At 32.6% G+C, this 17,070-nt stretch overlaps 1 protein-coding gene across 3 annotated transcripts; it reads left to right on the forward strand.

Annotated features, from left to right (window-relative positions):
• Positions 1–3,189: 3,189 nt before the first annotated feature.
• LOC110658488 (putative cyclin-B3-1) lies at positions 3,190–16,153 on the forward strand. 3 transcript variants are annotated; one of them, XM_058130135.1, is made up of 25 exons: positions 3,273–3,376; positions 3,610–3,681; positions 3,806–3,856; positions 3,961–4,024; positions 4,121–4,181; positions 4,271–4,300; positions 4,740–4,794; positions 4,930–4,978; positions 5,089–5,188; positions 5,817–5,874; positions 6,350–6,401; positions 6,479–6,569; positions 6,738–6,767; positions 6,860–6,914; positions 7,073–7,121; positions 7,231–7,324; positions 7,979–8,027; positions 8,687–8,980; positions 9,057–9,179; positions 11,719–11,808; positions 11,942–12,103; positions 12,219–12,278; positions 12,670–12,768; positions 15,029–15,213; positions 15,764–16,153. In XM_058130135.1, the coding sequence occupies exons 3-25, from the start codon at positions 3,842–3,844 to the stop codon at positions 15,897–15,899; spliced, it is 2,001 nt and encodes a 666-aa protein (XP_057986118.1). In that variant the 5' UTR covers positions 3,273–3,376; positions 3,610–3,681; positions 3,806–3,841; the 3' UTR covers positions 15,900–16,153. The 3 variants fall into 3 exon arrangements, with proteins under 3 accessions (XP_057986117.1, XP_021671817.2, XP_057986118.1); XM_058130134.1 differs by lacking the exon at positions 3,610–3,681 and having other exon boundaries at positions 3,190–3,376; XM_021816125.2 differs by lacking the exon at positions 3,610–3,681 and having other exon boundaries at positions 3,249–3,376; positions 3,767–3,856.
• The last annotated feature ends 917 nt before the right edge of the window (positions 16,154–17,070 follow it).

A 17,070-nucleotide genomic window follows, 5' to 3' on the forward strand; every position in this document is an offset into this window, starting at 1 on the left:
TTAGTAGTGAGTGGAATGCTTTGACTAAGGGAAGATTAATTTCTAATAACATCCTTATTTGCCATGAACTCATACATCACTTAAAAACTAGACAGAAGAGCAAGAGATATGGGATGGCTCTTAAATTGGATATCAGTGAAGCTTATAATTATGTGAAGTGGCCCTACCTAAGACATATGAATGGCTGCCTTGGTTTTCATGACCAATTGATTTCTTGGATTATGAAGTGCATTACCTCAGTTACCTATGCTCTACAAATTAATGGGCATAGAGTTGGTCGTATCCATCCATCCCAAGGGCTTAGGCAAGGGGATCCACTATCTCTATACCTGTTCCTACTATGTGCTGAAGGTCTCTCTCACATGCTATCTCACTCAAATCTCTAAGGCATCTCTATTGCTCGGCACGCTCCAGCGGTTACTCATTTACTTCTTGCTGATGATTCGGTGATTTTTTCTAAAGCATCTATTATGGAGGCAACTCGCATTAAAGGTATTCTCACAACATATGCTTAAGCTAGTGGCCAATTAGTCAATTATACCAAGTCATCCTTGTTCTTCAATAAAAATACCCCAGTAGATGTGAGAATGGCAGTTGTTCATACCTTGCAAATTTAGAATTTGGAAGGACAAGATAAATTTTTAGGTTTACCATCAGTGGTAGCTAAATCTAAGAGACAGACCTTTAAGATAATTCTAGACAAGATTAGGCGTAAGCTAGCTGGCTGGAAAGAGAAATTGTCATCCTATATGGGAAAAAAAGCCTTAATCAAATCTGTGGTAATGTGTATTCCCTGTATATGCTATGGAGAGTTTTAAACTTCCTTATGGGCTTTGCAAAGGCATTAATCGAATGATTGCTAATTTCTAGTGGGGCCAAAAAAGATGATGAAAAGAAGCAACATTGGGTGTCTTGGAGTAGTATGTGTTCTGGTAAACAAAAAGGGGGGGTTGGGTTTCGGAGATTTGACTTCTTTTAACCAAGCCCTTCTAGCCAAGCAAGGATGGAGAATCATAACAGATCCCTCCTCCCTTTTAGCTCATGTCTTGAAAGGCAAATACTTCCCATATTCTTTATTTCTCAAAGCAGCAGAGGGAGGAAACTCTTTTTGGGGTTGGAGAAGTCTTTTGTGGGGAAGGGAAGTGTTGAATCAAGGTTTGAGATGACAAGTCCAAGATGGGGCATTTATTTTATGTAAGGAAGAAAGGTGGATTCCAAGCTCATTCCCTTTAGTAAAAATGAACACTAATCACAATATCCATTGGGTGTTTCAACTCATTCATAGGAAGAGCCATACTTGGAACATTCGGGTTTTAAGGAAGTCTTTAATGAAAAGGAAATTCCTAATATCCTAGCCTTCACAATTAGTTTGATTCCAAGAGATTACAAGCTGGTTTGGCATCATACTCGAAATGGGGACTATAGTGTGAAATCAGGCTATCATATAGCCTTCCATTTGAAACAATTGGGTAGTTCTTTACAGGGGGATCCAGGATCAGCATCAGTAAGGAATAATAGTCTAGTTTGGAAGCGAGCATGGAAATTTCTCTTCCTTCGAAATTATCCATTTTTTTTTATGGAGAGCTCTAAAAGAAAGACTTCCTGGTAATAGTTTTATCAAAAGCAGATTTCATGATGCTTCTGAGGAATGTTTGGCCGGTGGTGCAAGGGAAACTCTAAAGCACATTTTCTTCCTCTGTCCAAAAATGGTTGAAATGTGGGTGCAATCTCTTTTTTGGGTTGAGATCATCCTTTCTGCAGGTCATTCAATGATGGATTGTTGGGTAGAAGTTTCAAATTTTCTATCTAACAATAATCAAAAAGAGAATTTAATTTCTTAGTTTGCCTTTCTTATGTGGCAAATATGGAAGAACAGGAACCTCACAAAATCAATCACATCCTCCTCAGCAAGTTATCTCAGTAGCTTTGGAAAATTTTGAGGAATTCAATCTATCCTAAGAAGTGCAGCACCGGTTTCAGCAATCAACCATCCAAACTCAACCTTGGTCAGCCCCTCCATCAAGATGTCTTAAACTCAATTTTGATGCAGTGACAAGGAGTCAATGTAACATTAGTGCAATAACAGCAATTGCTCGGGATTTTTGAGGCCTTCCTACCGGTTGAGTGTGTAAAAGAATCCCTGCCATTTGTAATCCTCTAGCTTGTAAAGAAACAATTCTTCTAGCTTGAAGTAAAGGATTCCTCCACATCATTATTGAAAGACATTCAAGGTATGATTCAAGATGTTTTAACTATTGTAACTGAGTTTGATAACTGTATTTTTCCTTTTGTTAGGAGATCAACCAACGAATGTGCTCATAGGTTATACAGGATTTTCTATTCAATCCCATAGCCCAAGTCTGATTTGTATCATCTTTGTTGCCTGATTAGGCTTTGAATGAATTCATTTTCCAAAAAAAAAAGAAGAGAAGTCAAAAGGTGAGAAACTTTTATATGCATTATTTTACTGTTTTATATTTGCAACTAGTCATGTAAGGTTCTTTTTCATTGGCTTTTTTTTTATTTATTTAAATAAAAGTTCTTTTCCTTGTTATAGGTTGCTTCTATTTTATAATTTATTAATAGAAACAAGAAACTCTAATTTATAGTTTTTTTTTTATTTTTAATATTAGTAATTTTATAATTAATAAATTTTAATTTAATAATATTAGAGTAATTCTTGTTCGAATCCCAATTAAAATATATTATACATATAAAAAATTGTTATGATATAAATGCTACTTGAAATTGTGTAAAATCATCACGAAATTTTAAATCGAAATTTCCTTTTAATTTATTTTAAGAGAAATGATAATTTTTAATTTAATTATATTGAAATTGTTCACTTCCTAAATTTTAATTAAAAACAAATAAAATAAAAATAAATAAATAAATTGATCAAATGAACTTTAACTTAATAATATTAAAATTATTTTTAAATTTATAAGTACTCTGATATTTCAATTGAAATCAAATCAACTAAAATTATAAAAAATAATTTAAAAAATTATTTTATTATTTTAATATTATTATTATTAAAATTTATTAAATTTAATTTTAAATTATTTTTTAATTAATATATTTAAAAAATATTTTTCCGTGCGTGTGCTATTAACCTTCCAAAAATACAAAACATTCTCTAAAAAAATAACTAAAAAAAAATTGGTCGGAACACTTTAGAGTTCCCAGTGTCAAGGAAGTCAAAACTCCGATCGAGGGGTATAAACGTAAAGACACAACAATTTTGAAAAGAAGACATAAGAGGCGGGAATGTAACACAAAAACATGGGCTTTGGGTGTGAAAAAGGAGACACTTGTTCTCTCTCAAGATCGCTCAAGAAAAAACTCAATTTCTTGGAACACCTCATCAGTTAAGGTATCAATTTTGTTATTTAACTCGTTATTCAATTCAATTTCTGTAACCCTATTCAATGTATACATGTGGCTTCACTGAATTTGATTCTGAATCTGCTACTTTTTGCTTCAAGAATGGAAGAATTAACTTCTTTATGGTAGATTTAGGGTTTTTGGAATTTTTTTGCCCCTTTTATTCTTAAGTGCCCTACTTGTGGTTCTTTCTGTATTTAGTTTTTTCCCCCCCTCAAATAGGAGTTGCGTTCTTCATCAATTTAATCAACCGGCCTTGGAGAAAGAACAAAAATTCACTTATGTTTTAAATTCGTATGTTACATAATACTCTTCCGTGGCTGCTATATGCAGATATTTTAATTCTGAAATTTTTGGTTTTCTTTGATTTTTGGTAAAGCAATTCGACTGAGCAAAGTTTTTCTAATAATGCAATCAGCTGCAAAGTAAAAAAGACACACCAGTAAGCAAAAAAATGGTGGCTGCCAAGGTAAATAAAAGCACCAAACTGTATTTATTTTCCCATTTATTGATTCATTTATTAATTTTCTTCATTTCTTTTTGTCAAACTTGTGTTTTCTTGTAAATTTTTAGGGGAAAGTTCAAATGGGCATCAATCGTGCTACTGAAGATTCCCGCTGTCATAGGACTGATAAAGGTTTCATCAATTTCCTTTCAATTAAGCTTATATTTTTACATTTCTGAATGTTTTCTGTTACCAATGCTATTTCTTTTAAAACTTGTTTTGATGCAGTTGTTAGCAATTTTAAAGTTTATACAGATAACGAAAAGGCTAAGGTTGATGTCGGTGGCATGTAAGTGTAGTTCTTTCACTTCTTTGTGGAAGTATTTTCAATTGACAATGGATAAGTAACAATAAAAATTTTATCTTCTTTTCCTGCAGATCTATTAGAGAGAGCATTGCGCCTGCAAGGTATGCAATGCTACAGTCTGCACTGTTAAATTGATAATTCATAAATACTTTTGAAATAGATGTAAAAGAAAAAGGAAATCTGTGTTTGTAGATTACATTTTTTTGGCTTACAAATTGCAAAAAAGACAAATTCCTCTTATTTAAACTAACTGTATAAGTTTCCATTTAATAGTGTCTTTTGCTTACTTTGGATCTATAGATAAAAAACAAAAAGAGTAGAATCATGTTGCTGGGATATTAAAATAATTAAAAGATATTAAATTTTGTATCTTAGTATTTTTATACATGGTATTGAATGCGGAAAAGATTATCATTCAATTAGACTCAATTTTGTTGAGGTTATTTCTTGATTTAATTACTGGAGATTAGGGAAAAAATTAATTATTTTCTTTTGGTCTTCTATATTTCCCTGATGTTATTATTGAATAAAATTCCATAGAACATCCGTACCAGTTAACAAAGGAGCTCTTTCAAATGCAACAAATGATTCAAAGGTAAATGTGTTTTCATTCTTTTATTGGTTCCTCCTAGTTTTATTGTCATGTGGGTGAGAATGCAAATAACTTCTTCAAAATTGCAGCACTTTTAATTGCTTACTCTTATAGTTGTATTTAACTTTTTATGTGAAGGGGGGTTCAAAATTTGCAAAGAATATCAAAGGCAAGTCTGTTAGTTCTGGTATGGTTTCACTTTAAGCCAAAAATTTCAGTACTGATTATTGAATCATGCATTCTTTTTTTTTTTTTTGTTTTTAACCATTCTTGCACTTCTATATTGGACCTTTTTAGTAAATCAAGATTTCAATGTCAGAAGAAAAGCACTAGCTGATGTGAGTAATGTCCAGAGCAGCTTCTCTAGGAATGTTACATGTGATGGCTCCAAAACAATGTGAGTGTCTTTATCTTTTCAGTGGTATGCTTACTTTCTTGTAATCTAAGAGTAGTTTATGCCCACTGTATGGTTGTGTATTGTTCACGAATTGCATAGGATGCTGGGATCCTTTTTTTGTTCTTTGTACAATTGCCCTAGAAGTTTTATTATCATATTTTATGAGATACATTATCAACTTGGAATAGTTGCTGATTATTCTTAAAAGTTTCCATAAGAGATTAATTTATGAAAGACAAACTGAGTCATTTAGCTATGCTTGCCTGCTGGACAAACCACTCTTCTTTCTCACTCTGAGTTTTGAGGAAAATGAATGAGAAAAAAGAAAAGGAAAGGCATAGTCTTCTTCCTATCTAGTGGATATGAAAACTAAAGTAATTATGAAGTGGATGTGATCATATAATTTCCTTTCTCTTTTTTCTTATCTAGTTGTCTTTACTTTTGAAACACAATTTCTTTTGAGCATTACTTGTTTTAACAATATTATCCCTTTCCAGTTTGATACATACAAATTATATAAGGACAACTAAAGTTAAGAATTGTTTCTATGTTCATTTGTCTTTCGACTGTTTTCTTGTATCTGATGTTAGTTAATGTTTGCGTGGTTCTTTGTTTATCATCTTTATAGGATTACAGGGTGTTCAAGATCAAGGACTGTGAATATGTCATCAAGAAAATGTTCAATGGTATGCAAAACCAAATTACAATGGATTTTTTTAATAAACAATTTCATTTTTATACTGCTTTTGTCTTTCTTTAGTAGTCTTTACCCAGCAATGACAAATAGTTCTGTTGGTTTATCCTTTCCTTTAAAGCAGCCTATTGTCAAAAGCATCTGGTGAGATCAGCCTATTTGAATGTACTTTGAGTTATAGTATTGATTAAGTGAGTTGGGTTTATTCATTTGGTTTTCCAAAAAGGTCTGTCTTACTCTATTGCACAATAACATCATTTGTATTTTTGGGTTTGCAAAAAGAAAATAGATCTCTTGTTGTACTTGTCTCTGGTTGTTTACTTCTCCACATCATGTTAGCTAATTGTTGACAAAAATTATTGGCTGGAAAATATCACAATTGTTCTTGTCCTTTTCATTTTTGTCCCTATAATTGTGAAATACTGATCATGTTTTTTATTTTTTTATTTTTTTATTTTATAATTTAGGGAAGAATGAATATAGGACAAAGAGTCACCAACTTTCATGCTACAAGGGAAGGTGAGTCACCATACATACATTGCCATGATTTTTCCGATTAAGCATTAAATTGGGTATTAACTGGTTCTGGCCTACAGGTGTTAAAGATTTAAGTGCCTTGTCAGATGATCAAAGGATGAACACGAAGAACCGTGGCTGTGAATCTGTTGTTATTGTTAATAACAGCAGGTATTTGTAAATTTTTCATTTTTCTTATCCATATTGAAATGTTGGCACTCCAGGGTAGGACCTCAAATTTGTTAGTACTATGACACTTTCTGCAAATCTCTTACGTGACCAAATGTTTACTGGAACTTTATTTTTTGAATATGTTTCTAAATTATGTTCTCTTATCAGGAGTGCAAGGAACTCACTTATGTCAATGAGGTTTGTGCATCTGTGCATTATTTAAAATTTCTGCTACAATAATGATATATTTCTCATTGATTTGAGATTTTGTTATCCATGTCTACTTGAAGGAAGTCTCTACCGGTGTTAATGACAGTGAACCAGACAGATACAAGTAAAATAAAGGTTGTTGTAATATCATTATATACATCCTTATTTTGAAGAAAAATATTGGCAATTGCCATTTAGAACTATCTTGATTTTTATCTTCTCATTGTGGGTTCATCTGATTGTTGGCCCTTTATGTTTTTCTTCTGATGCTTCTTTCTTTATTTTCAATTTAGAACAATGATGAAGGCTTGGGGAAAGCTAAGAGAAATAGTGGATTTTCTGGTAAGTGGCAGTGATTTACGTTTCTGTAGTTCCACTGGCAGTCAACTGACCAAAACGTGTGCACATTTGTTTTCCAATTTTTGTTTCTTCCTCCTCATTTTGGATACAGGTAAGGTGAAAGCAAGAAAGGATGTAGTGCCAAAAGTGAGCATTTGTAGGAGCCATCTACAGAAGAACAAAGTGAGTGATGGCTTCATAAGAACGTGAGTCACAATGACCTGAATTCTGTTAAATACAAATTATTATCTTGCAAATATTGCTACTGATTCTTTAGCATTTGTTTACATGTGCAAAACTGTAGCATTCAACTTTGAACTTAAATTAATTGAATGTTGCTATCGTTCTTATAGTATCAGAAACCAAAGCACAACATGATGATGACAATCACATACTGACTTGCCCTTTTTCTCTTAAATTGTGAGCAGTTCATCCTTAAATTCTTATTTGCCTTCAATAAATCAGATGCTAGGGTTGTCCTAATACTTTGAATCTATCATCTTAATATCACAATACAATCATTAATATCACAATGACTATCACATTTCTGACTTGCACGTGAATCTTAATTTGTGAGCAGTTCATCCTAAAGTCTTTTTCGCCTTCGATAAATCATATTTTATTGTGTTCCTAGTACTTTGAGTCTGACATCTTAATGTCACAACCATACCATGTTGAGAGTTTGAGACAATTACATAGAAATTACCTTTGATTAAAATCTCTTGAAATTCTGGGCACTTTATCCATATTTCAAGAAGTCATTAATGAATCATAGCTAAGAAACTTTCTTTGTTTTTGTGAGTTGTTGATTGTAAAATGCTTAGATTAATTGGTTTTCCATGTGAAACTTGGGTTTCCAGGGATCAAACTAATGTGAAGGCTCATGGCGGGTCCAGAAAATTCATCAAGGTATGTTGCATTTCTTATTTTTCTTCTCTGTTTCTTTTTTCCTTTTCTTGCGATCCAGTTTTGATTCATGTTTGCTGTTTTGCATAACTCCAGTGTTTGTGCTAATTGATTGAACAGCTTCTTGTAATAGCTCGAGACAAACAGTTTGGCCAAATTGTATTTAACCATACCCTTTATTTGTCTGTTTTAATTGTGTAATATCTTAATAATTTTTGCTCTTTGATGAATTTTTTCCATGTTCTCTTTCGTATTATACTATATTGGAATAAAGTGACTCAGATTGCTACTTCTGACTTCTTAGTGGTATGGAGGCTGATGGATTCTATGACCAAAAGTAGTAGTTAAAGCCATGCCAGGCAATAGCATCTTTTCTATTCCTGGACATGTCTTTGGCAAAGGTTTAACCATAAATAATGACTTTGGCTACCTTTAAAAGATGTGCACTGGCCTTGAGAATTACTTCTTATGTTCGTAAATCATTATTTATCTGTAGTTAAACAACTGGCTAAGCTAACACTTTATTGTGCTCTTAGAAATAGCAGGTGACTAAGAATCTCTCTTTCCCCGCTCATAGTTCTGAATAAAATCATTATAGGCTTAATGATCATGTGTCCTTGTTGTTAGTAATATTTACTGCTTTCTTGTATTTCATGATCCAGCCCGCAATAAAGGCTGCTATCAGTGTGCCCAATGCTCATAGGACTTTAAGATCCAAGGGTACATCAGCTATGAAAAAATCCATATCCATTGCTGCAGTCTTGCCTAATAGAAAGGATGAATCTGTGACATCTTCTCTTCTGGACAATATTCCTGTGGTGGTTTCCCATGAAGCTACTGAAGAACCGTCCTTTGAAAGTATTAGCAAGTCAACTGCAAACAAACCAGATGCCATTGTCCAGAGAAAATCTGATCGTCGTAGATCTTATACAACTTCATTAATGGCAAGATCAAAGGTTGGGCCTTACTTTAATATAGTAATGCATAACTCATTTCTTGTGAATTTATTTGACTACCTCCATTATTTTGCAGTTATTAGTGGAACATGGAGAAGTTATCGAGCAAGAAAAAGTGCCATGTATAGATGATAATTGTAATCAGCTTGAAGTTGCTGAATATGTTGATGACATCTATCAGTTTTATTGGGTTTCAGAGGTGATTGTTTATTTACTAAAGTTCATTGTTCTACACTTCTTTCTGATCATGCTTTACCTTATTGGCTAGATTGGGCTTCAATGTCTTCATTTATTATTTCTCTGGGTGCTGTAATGCATCTTTTGAGTAAAATGGTTTAATCCCATTCATGGTTTTTGATGAAACTATGGATGCCATCATAGTTATCAGTAATTTTTGTTGTCTACTAAGTTAAATGGAAATGATAGTAAGCATGGCCAGCTTGTGAGAATTTTAGCCATTAACAGGTAAAATTGCTGGGCCATATTAGTTCTATTAACATGGCATAAAGAAACTGAATGTTTAACTTGGCATCACATATTTCATTCTTTCCTAGTCAATGTTGCCGGGCATATTTGTTTGACAGCCAATTCATATTAAAAAGGCTGTTTTCAGTTAGTAGGCTATATCAAGTGTACTGGAAGAGAATTGAGTCTGTAGCCTTTTGGTTGCAATCAAATTTGATGTATATATTGAAAAAAAAAACTTCATAATTGGGTTGAGTAAAAAATGGGAAAATATTTGTGCTTCTGCAGGAAGTGTCATGCATTGGTGTGTTGCAGCAAAACCAGAGAACCACAATGGTTATCTCCGCAGACTGCTGCTATCATAATTTTTGTTTTGAGGATAACAGGAGTTATTTCATGCTTTTTCATATGAATAATGACTATTTCTACATTCTTGTAACATGCTATATTGGATATGGCTTATATGCATGTGAAATAGGAAAGGCTGGTATGTACCATCCTGTCCTGTGTACCCATAAAGACTAATTCATATCATATTGGGATCTCATATGAGAATATGGTATGATTCTAGGTGTTGTTCTAAAGAGTGTATAGAATGATAGAGCCCATGAACTAGCAACTCTTACTAACACTTATGGGAGATTTGTGTTATTACAGTTTGGTTAAGAGTTCAAATGCATTGACCAACTATCAAAATGGCCTCACAAGCAGAGCCTTGATATCATCACTTTAGGTCTCTTGTAAGTTAAAAAAAAAAAAAAAAAAAAATTAAAAAGAGAGAAATCAAATGCATCTTGTCCTATGACTAGAATCCATGCTGCACGCATTTGGTAAAGGCCAACACATGCTCTTGAGCTATGCATTACTTATTTTCTACTTCCTTTTTGATAAATGCTATATTGTTTGGGCGTCAATATTTATATTTTTGTTCTCTTTTATTATTTTAGGGGAGAAAAAGGATCAATATGGCCGACTCTAACTAGTTTGAGATTAAGACTTAGTTGAGTTGAGTATTAGCTTATGAGGATATTTGTCTAGCAATAAAGTATGTAATCCACAAGCACTACAAAACTCTTTATCTTTTCATTTCACCTTTTCCCTTTTCTTTTGAATGCTTTCAGTGTTGTCAAAAGCGCTAGGCGGCCTTAAGGCAAGAAGGTCCTCTATCGCCTGAGGCACTAGGTACTCGCCTAGGCGCTTGGTCAAGCGAAGTGAGGTGCTAATTTATTCGAAAATAATAAATAATTAAATATACAATGTAAAAACGTCTAACATATTACACAATCAATAAATTGCCTAATTTCATATTCATATTTCATATATATATATATATATATATATATGTTTTAAGTTTTAAGATCAAAAGCATTCCTCTAATAACACAAAATATTAAAGTAAAAACCATAAGGCACATAATATAATTTGAAATTCTAGATGCATTGTTCAATTGCATTCATTATGTCATGCAAATTCAAAATTCTAATTCTATAGTCATCGTGTGGATGTCAAAAGATGAAAACAAATAAGGTTAGCTTTTTTCTTTCTCAACTTATCTTTTTTTTTTTTTTTTTTTTTTTAACAAAAATTGCCTGCTGAAGCCTTGCTTGGGGGCCTAGGCAGCACCTAGTTGAAGGCGCCTGGCGTGGAGGCTTGCCTAGATTTTGCCTCACCTGGGCATCTAGGCGAGCGCTCGGGTGCCTCTTGACAACACTGAATACTTCATTTATTTATCTTTAGAAAAGGTTTTGTGAATAAAACATGTGTATCATATACATATTCATACATTACTTACTAATTAATTTATTATTTGTCTTCAAACTTGTACTATCTTTTACTTGTGCATATTTAGTTATGCCGTTGTTTGACCTGAGTTGGACCTTTGACTCTTAACCTTCTTCATATGATTAACTGGTTGGTTTTCAGAATGATTCTGTCTTCAGTGGTGTTGACATGTTTTGTAAGATCCAACTCATTTCTTCAATGTATACCTTTTTGAGAAAGATGATAAGACATTATCTTTAAGTCCTTTAATCAACTAGTATGACTTTTGCTTTGTTATCATATTTGGTTTTTATGGCACTGGGCATGCTAAGTGGTGTAGTTACTGTGCTATTCTTTCTTTAATTTTTTTTTGCAAGCTGCCTATGGTTTTGAACAGTTATTAAATAAAATATTTTTGTTATATTTTCCTATTTCTTCATTGCTTATTTAGCTCTTAACCCATCTGGCTTTTGATGAGATTTTGCATATAATAATGTGGTTTGTTATTGCAGGCACAAAATTTATCTTTGGCAAATTACATGTCAATTCTGACAGAAATTACACCTCAAATGCGGGGCATATTGATCAACTGGCTAATTGAAGTATACAACCATTGTTTTGAATTCATTTATCTGCATCTTTCCTTTCTTTCATTAGGTTTTTTCCTTTTTGATCCATTGTGGAACCAACTATGTTTATCTCATGTGCCGAATTGTTTTTCTCTTTTGGTTATAGGTACACTTCAAATTTGAATTAATGCAAGAAACACTGTATCTCATGGTCATATTGTTAGATCAATATCTGTCACAAGTCCAAATTAAAAAGAATCAAATGCAATTGGTGGGTCTTACAGCATTGTTGTTGGCATCAAAATATGAGGACTTCTGGCATCCTAGGGTAAAAAATGATATCTCAAGTTTGCACTGTTTTATGCGAGTCTTTTGATTTTTTCTTAAATTTGGTTTTTGTTAAATTTCATGCTCACCTATCATTTTCTGCATTTCTAATACAGATCAAAGATTTACTTAGCATCTCAGCTCAGTCATACACGAGAGATGAAATGCTTGCCATGGTATATCATATATGTTTGCTATTTGTCAAATTTTCTTAATTGAAATTGAGATTATAGTAAAAAGAAAAGGCTTTTATCATATATTATTAAATCAAACTAGTATTGAAGAGTTATTCTTCCGGTTTGTATTCTCTCTTTTTGCGTTGATGGCTGGTAGCTGGTAGTGGGGGGTGGAGGAGAGGAGTTGGAGTGTTAGAATTTATAGTCTGTTTAAGATGAAATTTCTCTACTTTTTCCCCCTTCTGTTGTATTATGAACTATATCTTTGTTATAATAGAACTTTGTACAAGGATCTTTTATTAAAGAAGCATCTAAACCGTTTCTGAAAGATGATGGTCTAAATTTTAGAAATGGCCTCATCTTAATATTGCTTGTTGGGTTCTGTTTTCAGGAAAAGCTTATTCTTAAGAAATTGAAGTTTCGTCTAAATACGCCTACCCCGTATGTCTTCATGTTGAGGTTTCTTAAGGCTGCTCAAACTGACCTGGAGGTATGTGGCGTCTTTCGAAAGGTTTAATAGCTGACTTTGGTTTTTTGATAAACTCTTAATGATAAAATCCCCTCAAGTTATACTAGTCCAAATAATTGAATTCATACTGGATTCCTGCATCTCAGAATGTAATGTAGGTACAATTATATTCATATTAATCAGATAGTGGATAATTTCAAGTGATGAATAATATTTTGATCACATACAATTGGAGATTTGTTCACTTGTAGAAAACATAACTTACTTTTTGGAAAACTTTTCCAAGAAACATAGGAAAAACAATTTCACGTTTAAATGTGATAGACTGATAGTTTTCCAAATTGAGAACCAAAAACCAAAATTTTTCTGGCCTTTTTATTAGCGGAAAATAGTTTTATGTTTACTATTTTTCGTTTTCAAACTTTTGTTGCCGTTTTAATTCTATGGAATACCCAGAAAACATGTTAATTTGCTAAAAATAGAAAATCTTTTCCCAAAAAATTAAAAAAAATCATATTATAATTGTTTCTATAGCCAAAGAGTTTAAAGTTTATAAGACATGCTAAAAAAGTTAGTTTTTCTTGTCTATTTTCTAATGCACAGTATCATTTAGTTTACAATTAAGTTATCTCTTCAGCCTTGGCACTTCTTCTTCTTCTTCTTTTTTTTTTTTTTTTTAAGGAAAAAATAGCTGAAGCACCAACTTTAGCAATAGGGAAAAAAATGAAAGGAAGAAAGAAAAGAAAAGAAAAATAAAGTGTTGAGACTGGGAGTTGAACCTCAGTCAACAACATCGAACAACAGGAAAATAAATCCTTTATGATAAAAGAAAATCATAGAAAACATCTTAAACCTCTTTTCTAAGGAAGGTTGTAAGTTTTGAAAACAGGAAAATTGATTTTCAACTCTATTTAAAAACACATCCAAATTTGAACATGAAATTCTATTTTAAAATTTTTATGGAAAAATTTTCCAGAAAACTAGTCTAGTTTTCTAGAAATAAACACTCCCTCCAATTTTCCATGGTTAAACCTTAATGCTCAACCTTTTGAAGTTGGTGAGCTATAAGAAAACAAATAACGCATGGAACTTTATTGCTTTATGGGGAAGCAGGCATCCTCCTTTATAAGGTGAGGTTTCTCCCTTAATTGCTACAATCTTTTCATGTGGGAAGTATCTCACAAGTATCTTCCAAATGACTTGTGGGATGCTTATCCCACTGCAATTTTGAATGTGGAAAGGAACAAGGCCTCCACCTTTATAAAAGGTCTTACCCCCTCTTAATGTAATATGCTCTTTTCCTTGGATGCACATAAGCCCGTTGTTGTAGTGATTCATCCTTTCAACTTGCTGGTGTATTTGGTTTACACCAGTTAACCAGAAAAGCCAAAACAAAATATTGAAACTGAGATGCTTGGTTTCTATATTTAAATGATTGATTTCAGTTAGAACAAATTTCAATCCAAGGAATTCGGTTTAGGTTAGTTTTATCTGTACAAAGTACAAACGTATTCATGCACGCCTATATTTACAGCTTACCTATGGAAACAAATTAAATCTGTTTACAATGGTTCTTCTTTGTGAACATGGCTTGTTTTTAAAATTTTAAGGGCCTTATACTTAAGTACGAAAACCCATGCAAGGACTTTGCGCTATTCACATTCTCCTTTTTTTTTTTTCCATTTTTTTCCCTAATTCATTCTTTTAGCTGCCATGGTTTGAGGTTCAGACCCCCCAACCTTGGCCATTTTGCTACTTTTCTTACCTTTTCATCTTATTTTATCTCATTTTATTTTATTTTAAATTTCTTTGTTTCTCACTTGTAAATTGAGTTGGTTATGTAGCTATTTCTTTTTAATTTCTTATATTTGTAAATGTGTTTGCCATTTATGTTTTCATTTTTTATTTTTATTTTATTTTTTTACCACTTTGCTATTTTGTGTCCATTACTGTTTAATATTCATATATTTTTTTTTTATTTTAAAAGTTAATTGTTTAGGGAAAAAAAACTAATTTTAAAGAGATGATAAGAGAGTGATGACATAATTGTAAATTAAGTGATCACATGTGAGAGAAAATATCACAGTATGACATATTTTCTGATTTTCCAAGTAAAAAATGGTTTTCTGTTCATAACATATGAACATTTTTCCAAATGGAAAATTACTTTTTTTAAGGAAATGAGCTCAATTTTCCAATGAAAACTGTAGAGAAAACAGAAAATTATTTTCCACAAGCAAACAGGCCTTAGTTTTGCTAATATTCTTGCTCTGAATTTCAGTCCCAACTTGGACATCTGTCATTCTACCTCATTGAGCTGAGCTTGGTTGAATATGAAGCTTTGAAGTTTAAGCCTTCGATGCTATGTGCATCAGCCATCTATGTTGCTCGATGTACATTGCAAGTAGATCCAGCTTGGACTCCTCTTCTTGCTAAACACACACGCTATGAAGTCTCCCAAATCAGGTATTATATGTTAAGATTCATTTCCATCAATATTCTTTTATCTATTTAGTTGCCAAAGGTAGTTGGGAGATGTGGATTCATAAAATAACAAGGTACAGCAAAAGAGTGGCTTCCAAATACAATTGCATTCGCAAGAAAGATGAAAAAAAGACTTCCAGCAGGAAACAACATCTGACAGAATTGTTCCAAACACAGTACCAACAATGCTTTGAGAATCTCCTTGATAACCCGCAAAATCCTTTAGACAAACAAAGATCTTATCCCTGATAATAGCCATATCCTCCATGTTTTAGCGTCTGTATTCCCATCCCATGATACAGCTTTAGCTTGTCGAATCAATAGGTCATCAGAATCATGAACCCCAAGTCCATTACTGCTAAAACCAAGACTAGAATTGATTGCTCCATCAAAGTTAATATTGAGGAACTGGGATGGTGGCAACTGCCAATCTTGATCAAGTTGTTGAACTTCTTGTGGTTCTTACATGTTGTATGTTGGCACCATCTTTTTTATTAATGATGAATATAATAGTCCATGCTCATTATTGCAGGAATTGTGCAGAGATGATATTAGGGTTTCAAAAAGCTGCAAGGACATCACATTTGAAAGTAACATATGAGAAGTACATGAGGCCTGATCTCAGTAGCGTTGCTACGTTAAAGCCCTTAGATAAGCTTCCGCTTTGATTTTGGCTTGGGAAGATGCATTCACCTATCATGTATTTTTTGTTTTTTCAAATTTCTTTGATAACTTTTAGTGATGGATTGGAAGAAACTTTCAGCTTTCTTGGTTTTGATGGTACTAACCTATGACTTGTGATTTTACATGATGATAAATATGTAGCAAGAAATCAAATCTTTGAGATTTCTGTTGCTGTTCATGTATTGTAACTGTTACTTGGAAGCTAATGACTGAGTGTTGTAAATCTTGTTTGTCTCCAGCCAAGCCAATACAAAAGTTACTAAACCCAGTTATTTATTATTATTATTATTATTTTTCAATTGAATTTGACCTCTAAATCTCGTATCCTTAGATTCAGTATTATTGATTGACTGCGTTTTGGCTCAAACTAGTAATGTCGCTAACATGCACATCAGGTTTGTTCTGCAATCTGCAGCTCACTAGGAATTGTTTTGAATATTAAACGTAACTCATAAGAATCATACAGCTTACAATTACATGCATACGTTGGAAGTTCCTCTTTATTCAATCAAGAATATTAAATAATGATATTTCTTCATTCAGGTTTAGGACTCGTTCAATTAAATACCTTTTAAGATAGATCCATTGCTAATAGATTCAACATTTACCATATTCATTTCACTTGAAAAGGCAATGCATTTTATACTTCACATCAAGTAATAAAATTAAATTCATGACAAAATCCTAAGAGTCAGATGTAGCTTAAAGAATATAAAAAATAATAAGACATGCAGATTGAGAAAATTATTTTCAATTAAAAAACACTTTGGACTAATTTTTCATTTAATTTATCATGAAGATTGAGACAACTCTCTTTAATGTGACAAGTTAATTCATGCATTCGCTGGGTCAAACAGGACCCCGAAGAAGAAATCAGTGAAGCAAACATTGTATTAAAAAAAAAAAAAAAGAAATGATGGCATGTTGGTATCGCATATAAGCTTTTCCAATCTAAACCAATATGTGCAGATATTGAATCAACCTTCTTTTGGGTTAATTTGGCTCCAATTGGGGGTTTGAACTTGACACTTCATAACCTTGAAGATGACTCTAATACAACTTTGGAAATCCATATTTCACAACAAAACTTGTACAATTGGTATTTGAACTTTACACTTGACGACTCTAATACATCAACTTTGTAAAACCATATTT

Source organism: Hevea brasiliensis, chromosome 11, assembly GCF_030052815.1.
Source record: "Hevea brasiliensis isolate MT/VB/25A 57/8 chromosome 11, ASM3005281v1, whole genome shotgun sequence".
Classification (NCBI taxonomy): Eukaryota; Viridiplantae; Streptophyta; class Magnoliopsida; order Malpighiales; family Euphorbiaceae; genus Hevea; species Hevea brasiliensis.

Coding starts and splice junctions, on each gene's coding strand:
- LOC110658488 (XM_058130134.1), top strand. Junction 8,028..8,686: donor GGTCCAGAAAATTCATCAAG/GTATGTTGCATT, acceptor TTCATGATCCAG/CCCGCAATAAAGGCTGCTAT. Junction 12,769..15,028: donor CTGCTCAAACTGACCTGGAG/GTATGTGGCGTC, acceptor TCTGAATTTCAG/TCCCAACTTGGACATCTGTC.